This window comes from Colletotrichum siamense (genome assembly GCF_013390195.1).
Source record: "Colletotrichum siamense strain Cg363 chromosome Unknown KSG_Cg363_contig05, whole genome shotgun sequence".
NCBI lineage: Eukaryota > Fungi > Ascomycota > Sordariomycetes > Glomerellales > Glomerellaceae > Colletotrichum > Colletotrichum siamense.
Window position 1 is genome coordinate 3,585,677 of NW_023501018.1, and position 27,247 is coordinate 3,612,923.

At 49.0% G+C, this 27,247-nt stretch overlaps 7 protein-coding genes across 7 annotated transcripts; 1 reads left to right on the plus strand and 6 right to left on the minus strand.

Moving 5' to 3' along the window:
- Nucleotides 1-3,237: 3,237 nt before the first annotated feature.
- CGCS363_v008522 (uncharacterized protein) lies at nt 3,238-5,178 on the plus strand (the record flags this gene model as incomplete). The annotated part of the gene is made up of 3 exons (XM_036640371.1): nt 3,238-3,290; nt 3,347-4,835; nt 5,140-5,178. 3 exons carry the CDS (start codon nt 3,238-3,240, stop codon nt 5,176-5,178), a joined length of 1,581 nt encoding a protein of 526 aa, XP_036495164.1.
- A 58-nt stretch (nt 5,179-5,236) lies between these two features.
- On the minus strand, nt 5,237-7,659 carry CGCS363_v008523 (Laccase; the record flags this gene model as incomplete). Its single annotated transcript, XM_036640372.1, has 5 exons — nt 5,237-5,671; nt 5,732-5,773; nt 5,870-6,729; nt 6,834-6,903; nt 6,970-7,659. 5 exons carry the CDS (start codon nt 7,657-7,659, stop codon nt 5,237-5,239), a joined length of 2,097 nt encoding a protein of 698 aa, XP_036495162.1.
- Nucleotides 7,660-9,974: 2,315 nt separating this feature from the next.
- Nucleotides 9,975-11,480, minus strand: CGCS363_v008524 (uncharacterized protein; the record flags this gene model as incomplete). Its single annotated transcript, XM_036640373.1, has 8 exons — nt 9,975-10,307; nt 10,367-10,496; nt 10,554-10,619; nt 10,681-10,735; nt 10,803-10,939; nt 11,001-11,172; nt 11,228-11,255; nt 11,313-11,480. 8 exons carry the CDS (start codon nt 11,478-11,480, stop codon nt 9,975-9,977), a joined length of 1,089 nt encoding a protein of 362 aa, XP_036495156.1.
- A 1,364-nt stretch (nt 11,481-12,844) lies between these two features.
- oxd-3 (Phenylacetaldoxime dehydratase) lies at nt 12,845-14,050 on the minus strand (the record flags this gene model as incomplete). The annotated part of the gene is made up of 1 exon (XM_036640374.1): nt 12,845-14,050. The coding sequence occupies one exon, from the start codon at nt 14,048-14,050 to the stop codon at nt 12,845-12,847; it is 1,206 nt and encodes a 401-aa protein (XP_036495155.1).
- Nucleotides 14,051-17,604: 3,554 nt separating this feature from the next.
- Nucleotides 17,605-18,429, minus strand: CGCS363_v008526 (uncharacterized protein; the record flags this gene model as incomplete). Its single annotated transcript, XM_036640375.1, has 1 exon — nt 17,605-18,429. One exon carries the CDS (start codon nt 18,427-18,429, stop codon nt 17,605-17,607), a length of 825 nt encoding a protein of 274 aa, XP_036495159.1.
- Nucleotides 18,430-21,468: 3,039 nt separating this feature from the next.
- Nucleotides 21,469-23,509, minus strand: plb1 (Lysophospholipase 1; the record flags this gene model as incomplete). The annotated part of the gene is made up of 4 exons (XM_036640376.1): nt 21,469-22,229; nt 22,281-22,691; nt 22,744-23,388; nt 23,449-23,509. 4 exons carry the CDS (start codon nt 23,507-23,509, stop codon nt 21,469-21,471), a joined length of 1,878 nt encoding a protein of 625 aa, XP_036495158.1.
- Nucleotides 23,510-26,048: 2,539 nt separating this feature from the next.
- On the minus strand, nt 26,049-26,879 carry asqE-3 (Short chain dehydrogenase asqE; the record flags this gene model as incomplete). The annotated part of the gene is made up of 1 exon (XM_036640377.1): nt 26,049-26,879. One exon carries the CDS (start codon nt 26,877-26,879, stop codon nt 26,049-26,051), a length of 831 nt encoding a protein of 276 aa, XP_036495153.1.
- Nucleotides 26,880-27,247: the final 368 nt, after the last annotated feature.

Consider the following 27,247-nt stretch of genomic DNA (forward strand, 5'->3'; position numbering starts at 1 on the left):
AAGTTAATACTAAATAGAAAGGGTTACTAGAGGGATTTTAGGTTGTAATTAATATTACGCTAAGAGGAGCTATATTAGTATAGTATATAATATTAATAAAAGCTTATATTAGAGAGATTAGTACTTTATTAATATACCTCCTTCTTAATACTATAAAGATAAGATTTACGCTTTATTTAAAAATGCTAGATAGAAATCACCTCTTTATTATATAAGTATAGAACTATAACTCCTTATATTAAGCTAGGAAGCCTATTAGGCTAACTATACTTATAGAAATAGTATTAAGTGTTCTATAAATTATAAGACTAATGCTATCCTTAAGGGATTTTAGCTTTATAGCACTACTAATAGAAGTAGTTAATAAAAAGATAGCTGTAAAGTAGTATATAGAATAGCTTAAGAGCTTATTATTAAGATAACTAGTAGTTTATACTAATAGTTTATAACTATCCTTAGAGGAAATAGGTTTTAGCTTTATAGTTTTCTATGATAATATAAGTATCTATAATAGTAGCTATAAGCTCCTTAAAGTAAAAGTCTTTAATGCTAAAGTAGAAGGAGTTAGGGTTAGCCTTATTATAGCACTCTACTTACTAAATAATAAAACTACTACTATTATAGTATACCTAAATAATTAAGCTATAATTTATTACTTATAAGAGGTACTACTAACCTTATTATAAGAAGCTATTTTAGACTTTAGATAACTAGTAAAGATTACTTTAATACCTATAGAGATCTAATAAACCCTTAGGTATAAAGATATATTAAGTAATAAATATACTAACTTCCTAGTGAAGTAAAAGTCTACTTAACCCTCTCTAGATTTATATATATAGCTACTTATAGTAGCTTATATAAAGTAGAGATTATAGGAATAGTAGCTTAAAGCTTTTAGAGAATAATAAGCCTAAAACTAGCCTAAATATTATATTAAGCTTAAACTTAATATCTTATTTAAATTAACCTAAGAGCTTAAGACTTTAGTGAGAAAAGAACTCTATTAGTTTATAGTAGCATAAAGTAGCTATAAAGACTTCATAGCTTACTATAAGCATTTTAACTACTAAGACGCTTATCTCTATTACTTATATAGAAAAGAGAAAACTCCTTTATACCTATTATTCTACTATAAAGTAAGTAAGTTTAAACTTTAAGTTACTAAAGCTAAATATACTACTATAAAGTTAAAATAAGAATAGCTTAATTTTATAGCGCTACTTTATTACTCTTAATTCTTTACTAAAATCTATCTATAATATAGATTAATTATAGATAATATTTAGCTAAAGCTAATTCTTAATCTCTAGCTTATACTTATAATATAATAAACCCCTATAAATATTTATTAAACCCTTATATCCCTACTAATAAAGTGCTTTTTAAAGGTAGGTATTTTAAGGGTTTTATTAGTTTAGTTATACTATATTACCTCTTAACCTATAAAACTCTAGTAATAATAGTTAGTATCTTAACCTTAGAAGGTATTAATATTAGTCTACTAGTAATCTTATTTAATAAGATATAAGTATTAATAGTTAATATCTTAACCCTAAAAGGTATTAATATTAGTTTACTACTACTCTACCTCTTATAAGCTTCTAGTAGTAATATTAAGTACCTTAACCCTAAAAAGTATTAATATTAAGCGTTATTATTATCTACTTAAGAAACTTTAGCTAAGCTATTAGCATTTTAGCTCTAAAAGGCGTTAATATTAGTTTAGTTACTAACTTAATCCCTTAAAACTTTATTATTAATAGTTAGTATTTTAACCTTAAGGGGTATTAATATTAGTTTACTATCACCTTTAACTTAATAAAATAGTACTTATTATTAATATCTTAACCTTAAGGGGGTATTAATACTAAGCGTAGATATTACTATTCTAGGAATATTAGTATTATAGAATCCTACTTTAAAGTTAATTTAGTATATACTCCTAAAGGAGATATAGTATCCTATATAGTCTTAAGTAACCTAGAAACTACTCTATATGTAATAATACTATAATAAGTCCTTTAAGTAGTTTTACTTTACTAAACTTACTATAATACTACTATAATATAAACCTTCTACCCCCTTCTATATAACCTATATATTTATACTTCTTTAGATTATACCTACTAAAGCTTTAAGTAAAACTAATAGGACTATAAGACTTACTTTATAGTATTAGATTATAGGAGTTCTTAATATACTATTATTCTCTTTTCGTATTATCTATTCTCTTTATTATCTTTCCTTAGAATATTTCTGAGCTAGCATAGCTAGGACTTATATATACATAAGTAGCGAGCATGATCGCCGGCGCAGACGCCTTATGCCCAAAAAGGGACGTAACAGGCGTTAAACAATAAAAAAAAAAAAAAAAAAAAAGTATGACTGGACGAATGATGGCGTGTACTGTCGATAAACATCAGCACTGCTCAGACTGATCTTCGCACTCCGCTATCGGCATAGGTACTGCCTACCCGCTCCTGTGAGAACTTCATGACAGCTTCGAGCTCCCGATAGTAGTCCACTTTCTCCGTCAAAGTTGAGTCAATCGGTATTTCCTTGACTGCTCTGACAGTAGGGCTATATTGTCTAGCGGGTCGATCGCATGTCTCCAGCCACACTGTGCCATAGGCACCTTGGCCTAACCGTCTCTTTCGCGTCCATCTTTCCTGTATCCGTATTTTCCATTCGCGTCCGGATGTCCCACGCTTGTAAAATGTATGTTGGGTATAGGCAGGGGAGAACGTTGTTTCGAGCTTCGATTCCTGCACCAGGTCCGACGACGGCGACATGCTGAATCATGCGGGGTCGTCAAGGGTTCTTGCTTGACAATGTCATATCGTGATCACCTCTTCTCGGCGAATATACCAGTTAGCCGCCAATGAAAACCATACATGAGCACACGTACTCACCACCCTCAAATAGCAATTCGGTTCGGTAACTTCTCGAATGTGGGTGTGAAGTGCTCGTTTGATCGTCAATCCGGGTCGTCAGCTTTACGCGCGGGGTCTTGGCCGTAATCCTCAGCCTGGTCGTAAGGCCTGCCTGCATGGGACCTTGTATCTGTATTCGCCAACACCTGCATTACAGCGGGACCCAGACCCGCCAGCCCCAGTCAAACTAGATACAAAAAGGCAGCCTGTTTGTTGTGCATTGAATTTACCTCGTCCTTGCCGCTTTTCTTTCGCGTTTAGTTTGCGTACCGATCTAGTCTTAATATAGCCCAACGATCCAATGTCAGTTGAGTTAGTTTTAGCTGCCGTTTCGGCTGCAGACCTATGTCTCACGTATGGTTACGAACTTCCAGTTACCCAAGTGCAAAAGCTTTACTCACAGTACACAGATATGGAAAAAGGTTAATCGAAGCCTATCGAGATATCCAAGGTGCCACGGAAGCTGTCCAATCCAGACTGCTCATCGTAGAGGCCATCTGGAGCAAGACTGCGATTCAAGTCGAGTTTGTCAAGAGAATCGCGGAAGCACTGGAGGAGGACCATTGTCGCATTCACGTCGAAGTTCTAGAGGTTCTCAAAAGCAAGTTAATCTTGGCAATTTCGAGAATCCAATCGGTGGTCAAATCGGGACCCGAGTCATCTGTTAAGAGATGGAAGTATGCGAGGGTTCGAGAGGCAATCGACAACTCAATTACCCAGCTTCAACAGTGGCAAACTATCTTTGACCCGACGTGGTACTTGATACTTCGGATGGGAAACAAGTTGATCGACGATGAGTTGTCCAAGCACGGCGACACAGAAAGCGAAACGATGTTCTTGCAAGCAGCCAAACCTAGCAATACGCTAGCATCTGCACAGAGTATCCGAAGTATGGTGAAGGGAGACGGGAGCAAAGAGATGCATATCACACTTCCAGAAGATGGTCTGGATTGGGCCAACACCTGGGCCATCAAATACTCTAGCACGGTTTTGATTCGCAGGAAAGCTTCCGAGAAACTGTTTGCAGTAGACGCCATTGCTTGCGACAGTAGCTACGACCTGTCCCGCCTGAGAACAGACACTGAGAGCCTTGCCAAGAAGCTGAAAAGAGAGGACATAGAGCTCTTTGGTCTTCTGCCTTGCAAAGGCGTTGTCAAGCGTAAAAGCCCCGAGACAAAAAGGCTTGCGTCAATGAGCTTGGCCTTCCAACTACCTGGCACCGATTTGCGCAGACCTCCCATCAGCTTACGAAATCTTTTGCTACAGGAGCGCATGCTTAGCTTGACTCGAGTTGTGGAAATTGCGAAACAGCTGGCCAGAGCGGTTAGCTTCATCCACACCCTGGACTTTGTTCACAAGAACATCCGCCCCGAAACCATTTTAATATTTCCCGATCACGGCTCCGAAAAGTCTTGCGAGATATTCTCGGCATACCTCCTTGGCTTCGACTCTTTCCGCAATGTGAACTTCCACACGCTGAAGGTTGGCGACGATGCGTGGGAGAGGAACCTATACAGGCACCCGACTCGCCAGGGCATCCAGGCCCAGGAAGCGTACATCATGCAACATGATGTATACAGCCTCGGAGTTTGTCTTCTTGAGCTTGGATTGTGGGACAGTTTTGTGGAATACAACTCCGGTGCGGGCGAGGCCAGCAGTAAAAAGGTGCCAGGGATGGGACTAGGGTTGAGCCTGGCCGATTTCAAGTTCCAGCCAGGCAATATTGAGCAAACGCAGCAGATCAAGAATCAGCTGGTGAGCCTGGCGAAGGACCGCTTGCCAACTCGAATGGGGGACAAGTATGCTTCCGTGGTAATCACTTGTCTCACTTGTCTGGATGAAGACAGCGATGATTTTGACGGAGATGACATGCAGGACGAAGATGGAATTTTGGTAGGGGTAAGATTTATCGAGAAGGGTTTGATGAAACTAGGGGAAATCAGTCTGTTACGATCGAGACGTGCTAAGAGTTCCCTCCACTATGGACTTTTGATTTTTTTAATAATTCTGAATATAATATCAACTTTTCTTGAGGGTTAATTGTGCCAAATCATCAGATCCATCGTATGATTCGTATGTTTTGGCACACAGCATATGGTGCATTTTCACATTGATCCCATCGAAGGGTTCTTTTGTTGTCCCATTAAGACTGTCCGTAATTTGGCTGACGACAAGCTTGATCTCCACTGAAATCCTTCCAAAGCGCACTTCCTTCACGCCCGATCTGCTCGAGCCCAAGTAGGCTCTGTGACAAAAGATGATGCCTTCATCCCATCCCAACCAGCGGCATCAGATTATCTTTACACACCCGAATCGTTCTGAAGGTTGGTAGAGTCGACGCAGGAAGGATAGTATGGGTCGTCCGTTGTGTTCGTGTTTCCTGGCCACATGTTCCTGCAGTCATATGCCCAGCTGTTCCAGCTGGCGCAAAGCGAATGGGCTGTGTCAAGGGCGGTGGAGTTTCCTGCAGGCCAAATCACGTTGGCTGCTCCCTGCCGCTCAAGAATCTGCAAAGATAGGCCGCCAGAGGCGTGTAACGCGATGTGGCAATGCATTAACCACACGCCGGGGTTATCGGCCTTGAAAGCAATGACAACGTGTCCGTCTGTCGGAACCGACACCACATCACGGCGGGGAAAGTTGACGTTGGTTGTATTAGGATAGAAGCTGCTAGCGTTGAAGCCAGCAGTGTCGTTTTGTTCAACGATGGCGAAGTCGTGGCCGTGAAGGTGGATCTAATGACGAGTGAGTCTTCTCAGGCCCATACAATATGTGACATTAAGGCCATCACTTACTGGATGCGGTCCAAAAGCTGGTTGGTTGATAACCAGGTATACCTGAGAATGGCAGTCAGCGATACGGCTGTCTACAGAAAGCTTCAAAGATACCAGCCGCTGTCCATCGACAACGCGACTTGAGGGATTCGGTCTTACAAAGTCTGTGTCTGTGTAGTTTTCCGGCACAACAACCCAACCCACCGGCCACTCATCCCCAACATTGTCTAAATTCAAGAAGGTCGGGTTGCCGTATGTCGTTTGGAATGGTGTCACAGCCTTGTCGCCGGGCCGCTCGAAGGCAAGGAAGGACGTGGCGTATTGCCCAGAAGTCAAATTCACGACGCCAAATACCTCTCCGTTTCCGTTTCCGTTTGCCGCTTTGGTCACCTGCCACGGGAGCATGGGCTGTAACTGATCATTGATGGACTTGTCGGACTGGGTGAGATCGACTTTCCACGGAGTGGACGTGGGATCAGCCGTGCTGGTTTTGTCATAGCGGAGAATACCAGTCTTCATGTAATTCTGCATATCCACAGGGCGGTCTGTTGGTGGCTGTGGTTGAAAGAATTTGAAAAGTGAAGATCCATCCATGCCATATGTCCGAATCCAGAAGTTGCGGTCCTCTGGAACAGGGTTATAAGGGTCGTTCGAACTGTCTGGCTCCGGCACTGCCTCGACGATGACGTTATATCTCTGGCCGATTGCGAGGAAGATTGAGGTGGTCACGAAAGGCTTGACGGGGACGAAGTCGGCCTCCACAACTGTCAGCCAATGATTATCAATCGAAAAAACAAAGGCGTTGTCAAAGGCCGTATTGATTAAGCGAAGGAGATAGCGCGTTGCACCAGTTGCAGGGTTAGGATCGGTGTCGTCGAAAATTATCTCAAAGCCAGGTGGAATGTCTTCGGTGTTTTCGATCGCGCCCCCCGTAAATCGATTTATGTTGCCGACTCCACCCAGGAGAATATCCATTGTGTCTGGGTCTTTGTAGATGTTTTGAAAGGCACTGTTGTTGGCTGCAGTTGACAAGTTAGCTGTTAATTTCACATAGCAGTCATGAATGGCAAACATCATCGATGACCGCGGCATTTGGCAGGAAGAACAACTTCGAGTAACTTACCCCAATCGGTGATTGTGATCGGCTCGATTGCAACGTCATATGCATAAGAAGTTGGTCCATGTATAGTCTTCTAGTTGTGAGTAGATCATGCCTAAGACGACGACGGTCGTCAATAGAGTCGAGGTAAAGCACTTACGATAGGTGCTTGTAGTCCATCAGCGTACTGCACGGAGTAGTGGCTGTGATACCACGAGGTACCATACTGGGTTGCGTTCCATCGATAGACAAACTCAGACCCTGGGGCAATTGGGCACTGCGTGATACCATTGACACCATCCATATGCATCGTCTGCCACTGCCGAAGACCGTGCCAGTGAATACTGGTTCCGTTGTAAGCGAGAGAGTTGCGCACATGGATTTCCACGGTGTCACCCCAGCAGGCCTCAATGAGCGGTCCAGGGAAGGACCCGTTGAAAAGCTTGCCTTGGCCAAAGTCCAGTCCATTAGCGTTGACAGAGCCGTCGGTCACGTCGAGATAATACACGCGCGGGACTCCTACGGGTGTTTGAGTAATATTCTCGTAGTCAGTCGTGATGTTGTATTCTTCCCCTGTTTGAGGATTGCGCAGCCAACAGCCGGGGTCCTCAGGTGTTGCGCAAGGCTCGAAGCCAGGCATACTTTTGGAATAGTCGCACCAGAAATCATCGATATTGCTGCCGGGAGGCCTGAAGATGGGGGTTCCGGGTTTGACAGCTTCTATGCTAGGGCGAGACGCGCCAAACTTGCCTCCTATGGGGTATTGGAGGCCCTGGCTGAGAAAGGGTGATCCGAATAGCGAGTTGGTAACATCAGTGACGATGACCCAAACATGGCGAAGGGACAGCATGTTGGGTTATTTTGCTAATTGAGAGGCGAGTAGAGAGCTTGTTTCTTAGGCTGTGCATCGATAATAGCCCATAGCAAAGGATATTCAATCTCTTTTAATCCTGCCTATTTGGCCTACTCCACACCAAACCTCAAAAGTGATCAACACTGTCTTTTCTCACGCACGGAGGAATTGTCCTGGCGACGACACATTGAGGCTTGCGAAGGGCGAACTCAAAGTCGAAAGGGCTTGTGCTGGAACTTGGTGGCGCTTTTCGTCACATTCGAAACCGTCTCTCTAGGGGTCGCTGCCAAGGAATTCTTGTTCGACCTCAGAATTCCATCGCAATGGCAAAATGGCGGCGAAACGCAGGTCAAGACCTAAGATCCCAACGGAATCGAATGCCATTGTTGACTGCGCTCATGCGAACCAGTTGGAGGTATTGTGGACTTTTCTGTGATGGCCCTACGAAACCTCGAGCATCGGGAAAACTGGCTGTGGGCAAACTCGTGATTTAGGATGGACATCACGGAGTGGACATTCGGGCCTCATGGCAACTCCCACCGGTCCAGCAAAAGGGACGGGCCGGCACGTGGCCGCCAAGCAATTAAGGGCGGCGTTCCGTGCCGCAATAAGACAACATCAGAAGAGAGTTCGAGCCGGTATTTCCACTGGCCTGAATGCAGCCAGCCAACCGCCATGATCTACGGATGCAGGTGAGGGATTGAACGGTCGACTCTCAGCCAAGCGCGCATTTGAGCAGCTGAAAGCTTTCAGCTCCTCGCGCTTGTTTCAAACCGGGTCAATTGTGTTCGTTCTGGAGCGTGGAAGACAGAAGCGGGAATGGGGGATTGCCGTGTCAAGCGTTGAAAACTGGCACGCAAGCGTCTCACATTGACCTCCAGCCAATCAGGCAAGCCATTTCATGTTCTTCTCCATGCCACCACTTCTTGTCAAAACGTCCAACCAATTGTTTCGGCCGATAGACATCGTGCGATGTGTCTCAGCGTCTCCTTCTCCCGTGATTATGGCAACGGGCTACCCTTACCGGGCATGGGTAACAAGAGACTTTCTGTATAGTATGCTATGATTCGGCGACAACGAGCAATTCTTGACGAATCTCGTAGATGAACCCCTCCTGACTCTTGTTGTCTTTTACGGGGAATCAAATTTCCGCAGCATACCCACATTGATCTTCATCAACGAAGGATATCGTTAGTCAGCGGCCTGGAGATTCCCGCCGACATTTGATACGATCATTTACATGCGGCCTGAAGTAGGTGCTGCCAAATGGATTCGCGATCAAAAGAGAATAGTTGGCTGGGCTTGGAGTCGATGATAGAGGAGCACCTAACACGGAAACGGTGATGTGATGGAAAGCCATTACATTATGAGGGAAGTAACATCACTAGGATACAAGACTGGAGCACGGATGAGATAAAAATATTATTCTTACCTTGTGTACTCTGTACGGATACCAAATTTGCCAGACAGTCCCTAGTCTGCAGACCAGACTCCGTGTTGCATGCTTAGGCGCTGTATCCGTACAGATTTTCAAATCAGGATACAACGTCACTGCAAGGCGTTCTTCAGAATGCTACTTTGTACTCCGCAAAGTCCATGGGCCTTGATACGAGGCTTGCATTGATGAGGCGAGACCGAAATGTGGGTTCGGAAGAGGTTTCGTCAACCCGGAAATGCAACCGTTTTCGGTTTAGCCAATGAAGTGGGTTCAATCAAGGGCCGCGACTTGGCGGAAAATCCATTTTTCGTAATGGCCCACAGTCCCATCAACTCTTCTGATAAGAGGTTCGTCGGCTATCAATGACTGAGTGGAAACGGGGCAGAAGCGAGCAGCAAAACGGAGAGAACAAGGTATATGGCCAGATTACAGCCTGTGCCAGCTGTCAAGCTTCTTCGGTGGGCAAAGGCAACATTGATCCAGTCGAGATGTCAAAGAAGACACAAGTTGGGAACATGGATACTTGACGTTTGGAACTAGGGCAGCGAAACCTTGTCTTGGTAACCACATTACTTTGTTGTTAAACTATAGTACATTATCTTCGTGGTTTACATATCTCTCATCAAACGCGCAGTCTCTTCCAGACTCCTGGGTATTGCCTAGGTATATCCTCTGTGAGCCTCTAATGATCTCGCACACAAATGCACCGAGGACGATGTTGATCCGGATCAACACTCGGGTACAGAGCGGAGCTCCAGAGCTCACGCATAATCTGCTCTCCGTGGCATGCCTCTAGACGCATCTTTGGGCGTGCGCATCTGTCTTCCTTGACGAGTGCCAACATAGACGTCGGATTATTCCCTGTTCAACCGATTTACCGGACCTCAACCTTGTACTCGCTCTTGACCTGAATGCCCCCATTATACCTCGCTTGATCGTCGAAGCTGCGATCGTCGCTACGGTTGTCAGCGAACGCGCTGGTCTGGTTTCCCCCCTTCGGCTTCACGATGTGCTCCTGGCTACCAACCGATCCGTCGTCGGGAATTCTCTCGTGGTCTTCCCTCAAGCGCGATCGCTTGTGGTTCGAGCCGGTACCGCCGAAGGTGACGAGTCCGGTGGGGGTATGGCTGTTCGCGGTCGATCCCTTGTGGCGGCTGGGGAAGAGGGGCTTGATCGAGGGCGCGTTGGTGCAGATGATACCGATAACCTGCAAGTCAAAATGTTAGAGAAGCGCTCCCTGGTAAATACAATGTGGGGAGTTCTTACGGTTTCACGGATAGACCAGTTAAGACCCAGATCAAGTCTCTCGGGCGTCTGCAGGCAGATGATGCAGCGGAGAAGGGTGCAGATGACAATGAAGAAACCGGCGCAGAACATCAAACCGAAGGACAGTTTCCTGGTATGCTGTGTTAGTGCACGCCCTAGAGGATTGGCAATAATGAGGAAAACCTACCTCTTCAACGTGGTTTGCAACCTCCACAGCAGGGGGATCGGGATGTACATGATCAAAATATCGGTGCTATGGAATACAAAGTTAGCCAATGAATTGCGGATATCAGACATGCAGCAGCCAATCTTACAAAACATTGGTTGTGACCAGCGCGTAGTACTTGGACCTATTCTGGGTACAATCATCTTCAGGCAGGTGTTAGTATCGTCATACGTGATTAATCAAAAGATTGATCAGGAAGCTATCACGTACCTCCGGCGTAGGGGTACACCTGCCAAAGCCTGTGGATCGGGCGGCAGTGACCAGTGATGACTGCAAGAGTTGCCAAGTATGCGGCAACGGTGATAACAGAGACCACCTTGACCAGGCGTTCCTCGGGGAGAGACTTGCTGCACATAGTGTTAGCGGCTAGGAAATTCTGTAACCTCTTCCGAATTGGGACTGGCTTACGTGACCCTGAAGAAGAAAAACAGCATGATGCCCTTCAAACTCCAGATCAAGCTGACGTAAATGTACCACGCCGCGAACAGCCACTTAGCGCCGGTCTCGTGACTCTTGTACTCTTCGGGAGTCAATGTGAGGGCAACTGCATCTGTCATGCCAGTAATGCTTCCCTTCTCAACTAAAGTCGCGGTGTTAGAGCAGTTACGAGGTGGTCACAAGGGCGTCGCAATTACCAATGATCTGGCACATCATGACCTCAAACTAAGGGGTTGTCAGCCAAAATCCCGCCGCGCCCACTCGCTGTGTCGCGTGACATACTGTGAAGAATAGAATGGCTGAAATCGCCAAATAATCGTCGCCTTGCCATTTCCAGCCAACCATCTTGCACCGACTGAAGACGCGGAGAAACAGGACGAGTATGCCGATGGCATATTCCACCCACATCTCAATGACGGTGGGCCATAGAGACTCTGGTACCAATCCCATGTTGGCTGCTGTGCGGTCGCGACCGTCTTCCTGCTCACGACAATCAAAGAAAAAGATGAGTAAACAAGGTCTAAAAATGTCCGGCCCAAGACTAACGCAAGGTGGAGGGGAAATGTCCGACTGATGAAGGAGGTTTATCAACAAGCAGGAGGAATCTCCAAACAATCCAAATCGGGACGATGCAAGGTCTTTGAATTGCAATTGCAAAACTCGGACGCTTTTCCGGGTTGGCCTTCAGATTCTATTCGGCAGTTGCGATCGACCAAGCACCCGGTTCCTGAATCGCGGCAGCCTACGGCAGGGCCAATCCAATACGAAATGAATGTGGGCTGAGGTGGTAATTTGAAGTCCTACGGAGACAGTTCCGGGGGTTCCTGAGGGAAGATGGAGCTCAGTGTCAGGGTCCACAGCGAATGTATCGGCCGTTGGCGAGTATTACCCCTTTCCTGTTTTCTCTCTCTCTTTCGTCCGGGGAACACTCGACACCCAACAGCTCTTTGCAAGACGCTTCTAAGCGACGCGATCAGCGAAAATTTTGCCTAAAGGGCGCTGCCGTGAAATCTCACAGTGATCAAGCGAATAAGTGTCACGTCAGGGGGTCCAGTTCGCACTGACCTCCGGATCGTGAATGCGTTGCCGCCAGTGGCGGCGCTGCATGGAACATGGAAGGTTGTGGTATCATTTTAGAAGATGAGCTCCGCTGCAGATACTGCACAAGAGTAGCATTCCTAATTACGCGATCACGCAATGACAATATGCATTCTGGAGTTGGTGGACTCTGGATATGTTTGTTGGCCGTTGAACCGCGACTCTGGGACGTCCGTGTTCCGTTGACTCCATTCCCCAACTCGAAGTGATTGTCAAGTGATCTGACCTCTTCGTCTAATTTTGTGGTATTCGTGCAACCTTGTAGGTTCTCGCAAAACATGGATATGTTCATTTCTGCATCTTTCCAGTCATGGACTGCTCCGGCCGGCAAGTGCGTCGTTTTAATACCCAAAGTGGAGAAAGCTGGAGACGGTCTCTCCCGGGGAGGGGAGCCGGGAGATGGATCCTTTGCTGGGGGCCCCTGTTAAACTTCTGACATACACCGCCAGCCGCTGAACTCTATTTTGACCAGGACTGACTCGCTCGACCATAATACACGGGAGCTGATTGGCTTGAAGCATGGAAGTGCTTTTATGGAAGCTCTTGTCTTCGTGTCGAACTTACGTGTACGGATGAACATGGTTGCAGTTGCATAGATTGGACCAACCCTCCGTTTATGACGCGTTGTGCCAGCAACAATCTCTCGGGAAAAGCAGTGTGAATAGAGGCATCAAAATATCGTATCTTCATAGATCTAATCGTATTACATTACCAGGTTACCACTCAATAGGCTGGGACGGAATGGGCTTGTCGAAGAAGGACGGGAGCTGCGAAGCCTCCACCACCTCGCTAGCGAATGACGGGTGATCGTCGTACGCCAGGAACCCTGTACCGTCGTAGCAGCCCACATATTCAGCGTCCATCTCCTCACCCTTCAGGATTGCAACGTCAACCCAGAGCAACAAATCACCGCCCTCCATAACTCCACCAGGTCCATACGCAGCGAAAAAGTCCTTCCTGAGCTTGACGTGGACCTTGTCGTAGCGACCGATGTACTCCATCTTTGAGAGATCCAACCAGAAGAGGATCTGGGCCTGGCGAATGTAGTCGAGACCAGGGAAGATGGAGTTGGAGTGGCCGTTAGTGTGACCGTTGGTGCCGTTAGTGCCGTTGGTGTGGCCGTTGGTACCGTTGACACCGTTGGTGCCGTTCACGCCATTCGTTCCGTTCGTAGCGTGTCCGTTGACAGCGCCGTTCGTAGCTCCGGGTTGCTTGTCGCCGGCGAAAGCATGGCAAGCTCTGGCGTTGACCATGCCCTTCTCGGGGCCAGCGTTCATGACGTTAGTAACCCATTGCTTGGTCAGGCCGTCGAAGTTCTCGTTCCAGTGTCCGCGCTCGTTATCGTTCATGTAGCTGTAGTCCTGGCCCTCGACGACGAAGTTGATGTTGTCGGGGAACTTGGAGACTCTGACTCTGCCGGATCGGATCTTATCGGTGAGGGGTCTCGGTGTAGGGACGGCGGGAAGGGGAGACTCGAACTTGTCATCCGGGGAATCGGGGGTCATGCGCGAGCGGTAGGCACCCCAGTAGCCGGTCTTCGCGGTGAGGGGGATGGCCTCGCCGCAGTGGCCGAAGCCGGAAGCTTGGGGCTTGTTGGACTCGTACATGCCACGGGTGGCGGGGATGCTGACGGTCTCTCTCCAGAATCCGGCATCGGCAGGGAGGGCGGACCAGAAGGCGGCGGTCTTCGGGCTCTCCCACCATGTCTTGAAGGCCTGAGGCGAGGCCCAGTAGCTCATCCAGACCTTGGAGGGGAGGTCATTCTGCTCGAGCTCCTCGACATGAATCGCAGCGCCCTTGATGAGTCCGTCGAATCGGTTGATGAGGGCAAGCTTCTCCTCCGAAGGTGAGTCGGCGTGGTACTGGGCTCCGAAAATGGACACCGTAAAGTGGTGGGCGGTAGGGAACTTGGAGCGAAGCATGGTTGCGGTGTCTCGGCAGGAATAATCGGCTGATAATGACAGGAGTTCCTACGATACCCGGCTGCTGCTTGACGTCCGGGCCGCTTGGGCTTTATACAAGTAATGTTCCATGTTCATCGCGGGTAATGCTTACCCGCGATGCGCCCTCGAAGCCCACCTCTGGCGGCCATTGGTAATGAGACGTTCCTGACTGGAAAGGGCCGCCGCCATCTCGACGGCTTCAGCGCCTGGGGTAAACCCTTTGTGCATTCACATATCAGGCACTAGTGGATGTGCAATGTGGCACTCCTGGTGGGCTGTCCCCAACGCAGAAAGCCCATCCGTGCTCGAGCCCAGGCCCATGAATCCCAGATCCTGCGACTGTTGTCACCGCCCACAGTCCAGGGCCAATACGGTAAACCCATCCCAATTTACGACAAATGCCGCTGGTGGCTGGCGGCGGGGGATTGGGACTTCGCTCCGTTTTGGGTCGATGCTCCCGCTGTCACATTCCCCGACTCATGTACGTACATACGCGAGTGAGGCGTCCGTGGGTCTGGCTCTGGGGTTCGCGGGAGAGATCAACGCTTTGATCTCCCAATTGAGTTCGAGATGTGGGGGCTTGTTTTGTTGTCTGCCTCCCCCTCGCTGAAATTCTTCAACGGCTTCTGCCGGATACTCGGTCTCGAGTTGGAACATGTCTGCGATAAAAACGTCTCTGGGTCCAGCTCAGTAATTTTAAGCGTCGAGGCCATGGTTTACCTAAGTCAAGGTAAGCAAGAAACTTGGCAGTAAGTGGGAATATCCATTTGATTGTCTAGGGTTGGCGCTCAGTCCTCCTCTCAGCATCCAATTCGTTTGGAGTGGAAGATGTGTGCAGTTTGATGGAATGAAAAAGAACGTTACTACGCTTGCATTTTCTCGGTAAAGCGGCTGAGTTTAAGACTTTTCGGAGCCGTTTGATTGTACTTTCACGCGAAAATAACTAATCAACGTCTGGACATCGGTAAATATGCTCAATTGAGCATGCATATCCCGACGCAGCAATATTGTGTTGAAGTCTCCGGGCCGTCCACCTCAAACATAAGATCCTCTCTATGAACTTTCTGAAGCAAGAGATTTAACTAGAGGCTGATTTGATGCCAGATTGTGCGCACAATCTGTGATAGATTGGTTGGGATTATTGTGGTGGCCTTCCCAAGGCCTCGGGATTTCGCTTACCACGTGTGTATGTACGGCAATGCAAGTAAGAAAAAGAAAGCAACTGCATCTGTCCCGAAGCCTGCAAGGCTTCTCGTGGCAATGGCCTGATGACCCGGAAATTTCTGCATGTTATCTGTGCTGTCAAGCTGTCAAGTTTGCCGAGGTTCTTATCTTCGAGTCTATTTTGGCCGTTGTGTGAAGCCACAGTTTCCATAGCATAGCCACAATGATGAGCCACTCAAGACATTCAACATTCACACCCCGCTTCTCAGAGACTATTATTGGTGGTTATGTTTTTCACAAGGTTCAAGGTTGCTGCTACAGAGGACTCAGAGTGCTAGGCCGTGACGGCCGAAAACTGGTAAGACCCGGATCCTACGCGGATCTTCCAATTGGCCTCAGCAGCCTGGTCAAACTCCACCGCCAAGACGCCTTCCTGCTCAACGCTTATATCCTGGCCTCCTTCTTGCACTTGGGTAGCGTCCAGTGACACAACACCAACGGATCCTACGGGAACTACAATGTCATAAGTCAAGACATTGTTGCTAAGCTCCCAGGCGGCGCGGGCTTGTCCAGTGGGCGTTAGGTAACTAGAAGAAGCCGAGGTCAGGTTGGCTTCCATTATGGGTTCGTAGTTGATCAGATTCCATCGAACGGCGTCGGCCGCAGTATCCAGCCCGCTGAGTCGCTGAATCCATATGCCCGGAGCTCCCATCATGAAATGATTCAATGACGAGCCGCGACCCCCGTTCCTGATAGATAAGATTAGCCTGGAAGGAAAGGCGCGGGGATGTAATGATTTCTCACAGAAATTCCCAGAGACTCGTTGCTCCTAGATCGATTGAATAGGGATAACTGGCGAGACCTGAGCTGCTAAGGCCTGGAGCGGTGAGCATCTTGAAGATAACGTCGCTCCGACCTCGGCCCTCGAGTACGCGAAGGAGGCTAGGAAGCGCGATCTCCCCTACCGTGGGATAGAAGGTAGCGTTCTCGATCGATGTTAAAAGCGACTCAAACACCAAGTCCTGGTATTTTTCCGGGACAACGCCTAAGTCGAGCGCAAGAGAGTTTGACGCCTGGATATTTCCGGAGTAGTACGCTTGTGAGGTGGTGCCGTTGGTGTCATCGATGAACCATTTGTTGTGCAAAGCTTCACCGATACTGCTTGCCAATTCCTCCCACTTCTGAGCCTCCTCGGAGTTGCTTAGCCAGAGGGCAATCTGCTTCATAGTCGTCGCAGCCTGATGATAGCCAAAAGTATTGGTCAACCCGATAGGCACGGTGGGAGTTTTCCCGTCGCCGGCGCCCCAGTCACTCAGTCCAACACCTTCAATTACCGAGTCGGTCGCTCGGCGGCCGAGGTAGTCCATATACGCGACCATGACATGATGACGCAACATCATCTGCGTCCCAGGCTCGAACACGCCAGTATACTTGGTCCCGGGAACTTAGAGTGCTGCCGTCCCAAGGCGCAAAAGCTTGAGTATTGCTCAGCTTCCCAGTGTCCCACAAGTCAGGCGCATCGAAACCGTCGGAGGTCGAGGCAGCCTGAAGTTGGTAGGCAGTCTGATTATCGCCGCGGCGTTCAGATTGGAGGCGCCAAGACAACAGCGGATTGGGCGCATGGATGCCCAGCGGCGCTGTCACGCCTTCTGTACGAAGCGACTCCGGCTCGATGGACAGCGCGGAGACGACGGCAAACAACCCCAGGGAAAGGAGTGCAGGAAGCCGCATCCTCAACACCGTAAAGATGTTGATGTCGTTGATGCGTGAGGAGGAGAACAGCTTTGCACGATTAGAGAAGATCAGATGCAGGGAGAGTGATCAGCAACCAGGGACTTAAGCTGCGTCCTCCTATTATTTAATACGGATCTTGATGTCAAATGGCGTGCCCGGCGGTAAAATTTGTATTCAGTCCATTCGGGTGTTTCGTCGACGATCTCGTCGGCTGGAGCTATCCGCTTCCCTATTGGGATAGCTATTCCCCGCGTCTCGGTGCAGTTATCGGCGAACCTGGCCGCGGCTCTCACCCTGACTTGGCGATTTTGAGCATCATTCGCGGATGGCGACACAGCTGGATGTTAGAATCCAAGCTTGGGGGATTTGCAGCGTTTCAAATCCACAACCCTCACCATCGTTGCCTATAGCATTGGCTTTTTTGTAAATGCATGTTTCGCTCTCAAATTTGTTTAAGGTGTGAAAATGGCACAAGCTTAACTCCTCTGTCATTTTCTCTTCTTCGAGTACTTGCTTTCACTGGTATTCATCCGTAATAAACATAATTTGTCGCTCATCAAATCTCTACTCGGCTGTCTCATCGTGAACACATCAAGTCACGATTGACTTGCAGCCATATCATTGGCTTGCCTGACTTAAACCACAGCAGCAATCGTGTTGTCCTTAAAGCGATCGGCCTCGCGCTTGAGCATTAGGATGCAACTGGCGACGATGAAAGCTTCGGCGTCCTTGGTTGTCGTTTTCTTGTCATCCATCCACATCCCAAGGTTCATGATCAAGCGCCCGCCATTGCCACCCATCCAGCGACTGGTTCCGGGAGTGCGGAGATCCGCGTTGCGCACAAGCTGAGCGATCGGGACGCCGTGCTTGCCCACCTTGCCATTGCTGGCCGCCGCCAGGGCGGCGTCGTCGGTGCGTTCCAAGACCAGAAGTGAGGATGCCTCAGAGGCTTCTTTGCGCTCGTCGCGCCCACCGTAGCGCCACTCAAACGTGCCGAACGACGTCTTCAGTTCCTGCGTGCGCGACATCATGTTGCGACTTTTGACCTCAACTACCTCGCACACGAGATGGTCTGATTCAATTGCCTCTTCCACGGTGGCAGCAGCTCCCGGGGACAGGATCCTCATTCTGGGACGCCGACCCGGACCCCAACGGTAAATCGTTGATATTAGAGGTGTCTGGCTAGAGTCGGACCCGCGGACGAGCGCGCAGGAGTTGGAGTTCTTCTTGAGCCGAATGGATGTGTAATCTAGCTCGCCAGAGCCAACACGGTAGACGGAGATATTTTCCAGCACATTGCCCGTGAGGGCCTGGTTCGTGTCGTAGCCAATGGCCTGTATGTCAAGTTGGCTGATGATGCCACTGTCGCTGGGTGATACGAAAGTTCCCGAGGCGAGCGACTCCTTATAGCCAGGAGGCGCGTCGCCGTAGTTGGAGTTCCCAGACGATACTGAGCTCATGATTGAAAGGGTACAAAGATGATGTGGATAGCACGCCTCAATACCGTGCCCTAATTGAATAACTAGTTTGATGTTTTTGAGGGAAGAACTTAAGTGTGTTTATCGCCTAGTTTTAACGAAGTTGAAGCGGTGGTGTTCTTGTTGAGGTGACTCCAACTAGATGGATGTGAATTTGAAGGTCGCTTGGCAAGAATTATATAGCAGGTTTGGGCGTCAGTGACGTTCCCAGTAGCAGGGTGATGCTATTCCCAGTTTGGCAAATACGCTGGGGGCGCCAAGCGCCACCAGCCACTAATCCTCAAAGAGATATACAAAGTCACTCGGTGGGTGAGACAGCAACCGCCTATTGGCGATCACTGGACGCCGCACTAAGTACAAAAATGAGGTCGGTGGCGTAGGAATTGAGATTCTAAGCCGACGTCAGACCTTGACTTAGTCGTTGACCATCTTTTGGCCGGCCTGGGTGCCACGTGCATGGGCTACTGCGTACTATCTGATCTTCGTAGATCTGCCTGTCTGGGAATACAACACCAGAGCGCCTGCACAGAAATGCAGGCTTAGCATGTGCTGCGGCAGGGCATTTTTGACTAGCGCCTGCTGGCACTCAACAGTGGAAGCCTGCGGGATTCATTAGTGCAATGCATATAAAACTTGTTCAGAATGTTTCAGGGCGATTCTTCAGACGCCTCGCCGGCTGCGCCTGTAATTTACCAAAAGCCCAACTTCCAATCTCGGGAACTGCGAACTATCCTTCGCAGGTAGGCATTGGCATCATTGATGCGTATGCTGCATTTTTTTGTGCATTCCGCCGCGGAGTTTCCGTCACGAATTTCGTCTTCTAAAGGGCAGACTTGAGTCACATGATATCGAATTGAAGAGAGATTCCCTACGTCTAATGAATTCTATGACTGTAACTTCTCTTTTTCCGTGATATTAGAAGCGGTCTGTTTATCGCCTTCCAGATTAATGATATAGATGCCAACACGCTTATGATAAGCCTTACTCTCAGTTAGGCATTTGCTGACCACAAGAGAATAACAGGAGGTAATGTCGTCGTTAGTCCCAACGAACAAACACTCAACCATGTCCCCTTCCTGAACAAGACCATCTGGCGACACAGAAAATTCCACCTTCAAGAAATATAAACAAGGATTGGCGCATACTGGACATGTGAAAGCATCTAGACGTAGAGGTTGATTCAAAGTGACATGGAATACGATTGTTGAATACGAAGAAGCGGATCCCATTCGCTGAAGAACATATTCGGCGACGTCCCTTCTTGTGACTTGAATACAACGTCTACTGGGGCATACAAGTTGGTATTCGCTCTGCTTGGACTCGTTAAGAAGCTAGATTCATTTCCGAGTCGATGAGATATTTCGTGGGGCAATCCCAAGGTCAGCGATGTTATCTTCGGCCACAAAACTTGGAACCTGTGTCGCATGAATATCCCGGCTATGAACAAGCAGTCGCTGGCAAGTGGGAATCGGACTTGCCGTGACACTAGATTTCAAGGGTTTTGACGAAGTATTTCTTCGAGCCAAGCATCAAAACGGAGGCCGCCGTACATTTGGAACTCTCATGGTGTGCCCCTCGGTCATGACAAGAAGTGGTGTGGCCCCACCTTGTTTTACGGGCCTACCACATGTAGCGTCGAAACGCTCCTAAGGACTTTTACGATGCAGCCAATCATAGCAACCCAGAAACTTTTGTACTAGGATGGTCCAAGCCTACATTCGTGACCTCGTGGAGAAAGTCCCAGGTTTAATCTTAAGATTCAGCTTCAGAGAATCATTGAGGCTTGCAATTCAAAGGAAAGCCGCTTCTGATAAAAGCCAGCCAGTTACCCAGCACTCTGTACGATTTGACCACAGCATTCAACAGCCATCTTCACACTTATTCATCGCATTCGCTAAGTTGCCTTGTCAGTCAACCCGGGTACTTGTCCTCTATCGACCGAGCTTCATCATTTTCAAAATGGTGAGTACTTACTTGGGCCTTTCCTGCCCATCCTGTGCTGTGGCCTTCTTGAAAGTGCAGGATCTTGGCTTCTAAGACTTTGGCAGCTGATATTAGATTTACTAGGGCAACTTCTGCGCATATATACTCGCATTGCTCTTCCCGCCTCTGGCAGTCTTTTTCCGCTGCGGCTGCGGCTCTGAGACGCTCATCTGTACTTTGTTGTCGATTTGTGCTTTATTACCTGGCTCAATCTGTAAGTCACTATATGAGGAGTTTGGTTAGGTAGTGTAAATTATGAACTAACTTCAGAAGACGCTTGTTTCGTTGTTCATCGGACCGGAAAGAAGGACAGGGCAGACGGGACAGGGGCCTGATTTGATGTCGGTGGGGTGCGGCTTGAGGAGTACTTAGACTGTAAATTAGACAAATTTGAAAACAAGTGGTCGCGTTCAGACGACCACTATTTGCTGCAACATCAATTTGAACTTGTCCGCACATTGCTCTCAATCGTGTCAGCCGGCTTCCTTTTCGATATAAGGTGGCAGAAGTGTAGGATCTCTCGTAAGGCGCAATCAAGGTGGATAGTGTCACATTTGTCTTCAGAAAATTTCGATTAAGCCTGACATTGGTCTGGTGACAAGTCCCGAGGACACGACTAGTTAAGGCATGTGGTTGATTACCACATAGACTGCCGGACCTCGAAATTTTATGCCACCAGAAATACGCACAGCGTAATTGAAATATTCATCATGAACCATGCTTATGAGGGACCTCAAGAAAACATGTTTATCGACGGGGTGGAATCTTTCGTCTGCCGAAGATTTCGCTTCAGACCAAGTTGACGAAGACGAGATTATTCTTCCCACATTCGACTATTTATTTTCTAGTATTAATGCGTCTATCAATTTGGTAAATGTATACTGTTTCGACAAAAGAAAAAGCCACGTGCACACTATCAGGGCACAGTTGTCTTTTAGCAACGGCTGCACTCAAGAAAAGAAAAGCTTCCCCATGGCACGGCCCATGGATTACCACTTCTGAACCCTTCCTCATTCCCAAAGCTCCCAAATACTTCTTCTAGAACCCAATAACCACCAATGCTAGAGCTGTGGCAACAAAGGAGAGTCCAGACATCGGCTTTATCGTCCCGGCGATGCCCTCCACCTTGACTGCCTCCAGAAGCATGCGCGGAGTGTACGGACCCGGTGTTGTAGAATTTGTTGCTCCATCCCAACAATACTTCGAAAAACAGTCACGGCACACCCCGGGTACAGTCGCATTTGTCCTATCCCAGCTCCGAGACATGATGGCACATCCGACGCACGTAGGCCACTGCGCGTCAACCGTAGCGTTGCCCCTCGTGGCGACATCATACCCGTTCCGGATGATGGCATTCCGAACATCGAGTTGGTAACTTGGTGTGAAGGTCGACACGTTCGAGTTGAACACGTAAGGCGAATGGGGGAGGTAAACAACCAGTGGCGCGGTGCTGTTGGCGGTCAGGTTCGCGGCATCGCATCCGAACATGGTAGGACGGGAGTTTAGCCCCAGATTGATGAAAGTGTTAACATCGGGTACCGGAGGGAACGTGGTACCGTCGTCTTGAAATAGCGAACGCTCGTAGGTGGCCACCATCGCAGTTCCGTTTGGCCAGTTTGGCCCCTCGCGATCTAGTGTGTCGGCTGAGGAGTCGACGGCAAAGATGACGTCGACTTCGCGCGCGGGCTGTAGCAGAGGTGTGAAAGGGATGTTCTGGAGGTCCTCGCCGCCGTCAACGAGAGTCAACTGTTTCGTCTGTGAATTCGCGTTCGTTGCATTGTTCCAGTGGTAGAATGGATCTATGACCAAAGTCAGTCGACTTTCCAGGCAAGTGATCTTGTGGGACCTACTCGGTGACCAATTGGCAACATCCATTTGGGTTTGGTCCAGATCGACAAGAATACTGGTCAGGGAATCCTTGAGTATGGCTGGTACCATGTCGGTACTGTTGATATGGAGTAGGAACTGGTTGAATAATGAACTTGAGGTTCCAAAGACGAAGCTCAACTGGTCAAATCCAGTCACACATTTTCCGTGAGACGCGACTTTGCCAGCTTCGAACTCGGATCCAACAAATTGAAGAGGAACAAATCCGACGGAGTCGAAAGACCCCAGCTCCCACGGTGTGAACTCGTAATTGGTGGTGTTGGTCGAGAATAGGACGGACTGGCCTTCCTCGCGCTCATCGGCCACGAGGATTGGTAAGGGATGTTCGGCGGCAGCGAATCCGGTCATGTTTTGGATCGAGGAAAATGTTGAAACTGGGACAAATAAGCCAATTTCGTATGCAGAGCCCAGAGTCGCAAGACTTACCGGATTTCCCAAAGGCATCAATCAGTTGGAACGACAACGCCCGGCCCCAGAAGTCGGTTAGAGTAGTATTGAAACCACTGTCAACCTTTGCAGCGACTTGGTCAACGATCGCCTCAAAATATGCTCCAGCATTCGAAGAACCGGTGTCGCCCATATCGGGCCCCTCAAAAATGGAGTTCTGGAACTGCCAAATGGAGGTCGAGTTACGCGTGTCGACAATACTCTGCACCGAGGGGAAGTCGTTGGCGTATAGGGAAGACACGAGCCATCCGCCACCAGACAACCCCGTGAGGTATGTTGCGGACTGCAAAAGACCGCCGAGCTGTCCCGCACCGGTAGAACCAGGCGTGCGCTGATCGTACGCGGCGATGGCTCCGGCTCCGTTCATGAGAGCACGCCACCCGCCTCCTGACAGGGCAATGCCGATGTTGGGCAACGCAGAGACATCCTTCGCGCTGTCAAAGTAGCCGTCCGAGTCAAAGTCGGCGATATCAAGTCGCTTGATTAGATCGCGCAAGGCAGGTATGGTATTCGCCCGTCGTTTCTGGGTCCAAAGCTTCTCGTCTGCGGAGAGGGACTGGAAGTCTCTGATCGCGGGCCGCTCGTTGACGGGGCAGTCGATGGTCGTGGTTCCGTAGCTGTTTGCTGTGCCGTGGAGTGTCAGTTGGATGTGACTGGGGAGCAATTCTGGTTGAAACGACTTACATGACGCCGCGAACAGCAGTGTCGGTGCAGCCGCCAGCGATAAAAGTAGGGCATTGAGCATCATTGCTATGAAGAAAGAGGTTCTAACGATAGATTGTACTCAAAATCTCCCAGCCTATCTCCCCAAGGGGTGGCTCACTATATAGACTCTTTCCAACGTGAGTAGAATCATATTTTGGGTCTCATCATTTTTTTCGAGGACGGACTTGCGGAACCAACATGTCGCCTCGCCCGTCTTCCATCAAGGGTACCATCTCTTGGCGTGCTGCGTTAGCTTCTCCCGAGGGACTGGAATTGCTCCACAAGCATTTCATGCGAAGGCTAATGACCGACAACATAACCATTGGGAGCAATCACGATAGCTCATGGATAGGCTTCTCCTCTCCATGGTGGGTATCGAAGGAAGGAAGTCAGCCGGAGAGAAAAACCTTTGAGGTTCACCGATCCATATTACTGAATTCATGATTCATGGGCACAACAATTATATGATGGTGGAGCTCGAGAAGGCGCTGCCACTTGTAGCCCGCCTGAAACATGGTTTTGTAACACCCCTGTTTTTACGACGCAGCCAATGGGAGGACGTCGTTGCTGTTAAGCTTGTGTGCTGTGGATCGATCGGCCCTATCGTGATCCACAGCTAGGTTCGGTAAGGCTTAGCAGCTCGGCCCGGCCTCTAATGACACTTTTTCTCTGTCTGAGTAACACAAGTCTTTTGCGCCGACAACAGCAAATCTTCCAGGCCTGACATTTTGCCCGGCACAGAGTCTCTATCCCCTGGACCCTGAGTCTGCGACGATTTGAAATTGCTTGCAAGATGAGCGGCGCGATGGATGTCCGGACAAAGCCGAAGTACACTAGAGCTTCGGCTCCCAAGGTTAGAACAGGTTGTCTGACATGGTAGGTGGCAGTCCATTCACTCCACGCCATTGCTAAGAAGCAGCACAACTGACCGTACATATCCATCCACAGCAAGTGAGTAACTCTATCCTATTGGCTCCGTCGTAATCCTGACCTCGTTCCTCCAAAATCAGGATTCGCCACGTGAAATGTGACGAGGCCAAACCGACTTGCAAGAAATGTGAATCGAATACAACCCATCGTTTGATATATACGGCTGGACCAATCAAGAACAGGCCAGGTCAGCAAAGTGGTATGCGACGGCTATCCCGTAACGGAAGATAAGCAAGTCCCCCAGAAAAAGTCACGAAAGACGCGCGCGCCTCCAAGGAACGAAGTGTCATCTCTTTTACCTCTACCTCGGGCATGCCTCGACCCTGATGCTCTACGGGATCATACAGACTCGGCCTTCTTTCACCACTTTCGGACATGCACCCTCCCGGATCTTGCATTGCCGCCCTACTCCACTTGTTTCTGGGACCAGCACATTCTGCCTCTGGGCAACGCAGTCCCGGCCGTGAGATGTGCCGCCACAGCTCTCGGCGTCGCTCATCGAGCATTCTTACTGGAGGCTTCTGACCCTTCAGCATCCGACGCAAGAGAACAGTTAGAAAGCATTGCTGTTCAGCAGTATAACAAAGCCATTGGCCATCTGCTACCAAATGCAACCTTATCTGGGGTGATGGACGTTCGAACAATCGTCACCTGTTCCTTGTTGTTTTACTGCCTCGAGAACATTCGAGGTCGTCCAGACGAATCCATACAGCATCTAAGATCTGGTGCAAGACTGATCACTTCCAGTCCTCCTCATCTCTTGACCGAGACCGGAAAGACGGCCGCTGGTGTAGAGAGTTCCATGGAGGAGATCGCCAGGTTGTTTGCCCGCATTGGCGTTCAAGCGTCTCTGTACAAAGAAGACGAAGTCGTGCCGGATTTAAGGGCCTACATAAAGCCCACTGAGAAGGAACCCAGTAATCCATCGCAATCTTTTCGCGATCTTACTGTCGCCCGAGACTCGCTTTATGATCTTACATCGACCTTGCCACATACCACAACAGGGCCTTCATCCTAGCCCAGGCTTACAAAAAGAACCTCCAACAAAAGGCCTCTGAACCGCCGATCTATGTGAACGGATACGACCCAGCGGCTGCCAATCCAGAAATCAACGCCACTTATGGCCCATCGTATGCGGACGGCCTCGACATAGGCCCTGTCGTCAGCAGATTTAGGATCTGGAGCCGGCGATTCGACAAAACAGTCCAACAAGCCGAGAAAAGAGGGCCAACTAAGCGCGAACGTCATGAGATCGCAATGCTCGAACTACGGCGGCGCGTATGGGAAACTAATCTCGACGAGATTCCCAGCGGATCTCCCGAGCAAGCAGATAGGATTCTCGATCAAGCTGAACTTGTGTTGCAACTCTTCTCCTCGAAACATCCCATCTTCACCCTCGAGAGCCACATCTCGCCATCCGTGTCATTTATCTGCTTTTATAGCGATGAAGAGAGACACCGACGACGAGCATTGGATATTCTTCGCTCAGCACGCATGCGTGAGGCAGTCTGGGACAGCAGGACCTTGGTCAGGATAATTGAGCCTCAATTTGGTGATACCGGACGAGGAGCTTTATAATAAGTGCGATTATTGTTCTCGATAGTATTGAATTGAAAGTTCTATTGAAAGTTTCAAGGCAAGCACATGTGTTATCCGAGAGCAGACATCACGAGGCGATTTCCTCCATTGGCACTAACAGCAGCCCCATTGACCCAACGGGACTCTTCGCTAGCAAGAAACCCAACAACATAAGCAATGTCATCGGGGACCCCGATGCGGTCAGCCGCCGTTGTGTCTCGAATTTGCCCCTCCATATACCCTGCAGGAAGCAGATCCTGACTGTTTTTGATCGTGTCAGTCGCCGTTAGACCAACAATGACACTGTTGAAGGTAGCCTTGGTGGTCTTGCCGAACTGTTCAGCGAGCGAGCGCGTGTAGCTCTGAAGAGCAGCTTTGCTGGCTCCATAAGTCATGGTGGGATCCAAGTTGGCCTGATAAGCCAGCACACTCGATATGGTAACAACTCGGCCCCCGTAAGGTGGCAAATGCGGCAGGACAGCGGTGGTCAAAGAGATGGGGGCGAAGACATTCGCCTGCATCACTTCAAGAAAGACCGGCAGTGTTGTGTTGCTGACTGGCTGCACTTTTGAGGGGTCCCCGAGGACGGCGTTGTTGACAAGAATATCGATCGACTGGGTGGAAAGGTGTTCGAGAGTCTGAGAGACGACCTTTGCCCCAAACGAAGGGTCAAGAGCGTCTGCTTGGATGGCGACGACGCCTTCGACTCCGAGCTTGCGGCACTCGTCCAGAGTGTCTTGTGCAGCTTGATAGTTGCTTGCAAAGGTAATAGCCAACTTGGAAAGACCCTTACGGGCTAGGTGAATGGCGATAGCCTTTCCGATGCCACGAGATGCTCCGGTAACGATGGCGGTCTTCCCAACGAGTGACCAAGGTTCTTGAGAGCTGGGAGACGAAGTCATATTGGCATTGCTGAAATTTCAGGTTTTTGGGCGAAAGAGTGCGAAATTTATGAAGACTTTGGCTAATAAAAGCTGAAAACAGGGGCCGACGGGAGCCAATTTATGAGAAACAGTCTCGTGCGGCAATATTTGTTTAACCAGCCACAGCTCTGCAACATCTGAACATCTCCAAAGTCCGCTCAACGTATGCCTGCAACTAAAGCGGAGGAATCGCGCAGCGGGTGCTAACATGGAGCATGCGGAGCGGAGCTAGGCTATCACGACGGCACCGAGAAAGGAAATTTCGGCCGGGCTCCCGGCAAGAGTGGGGTTCAGCTGGCAAAGTTGGTATTAGTCGCCGAAACTCAAAGCGTCGCCCCATGAACTAC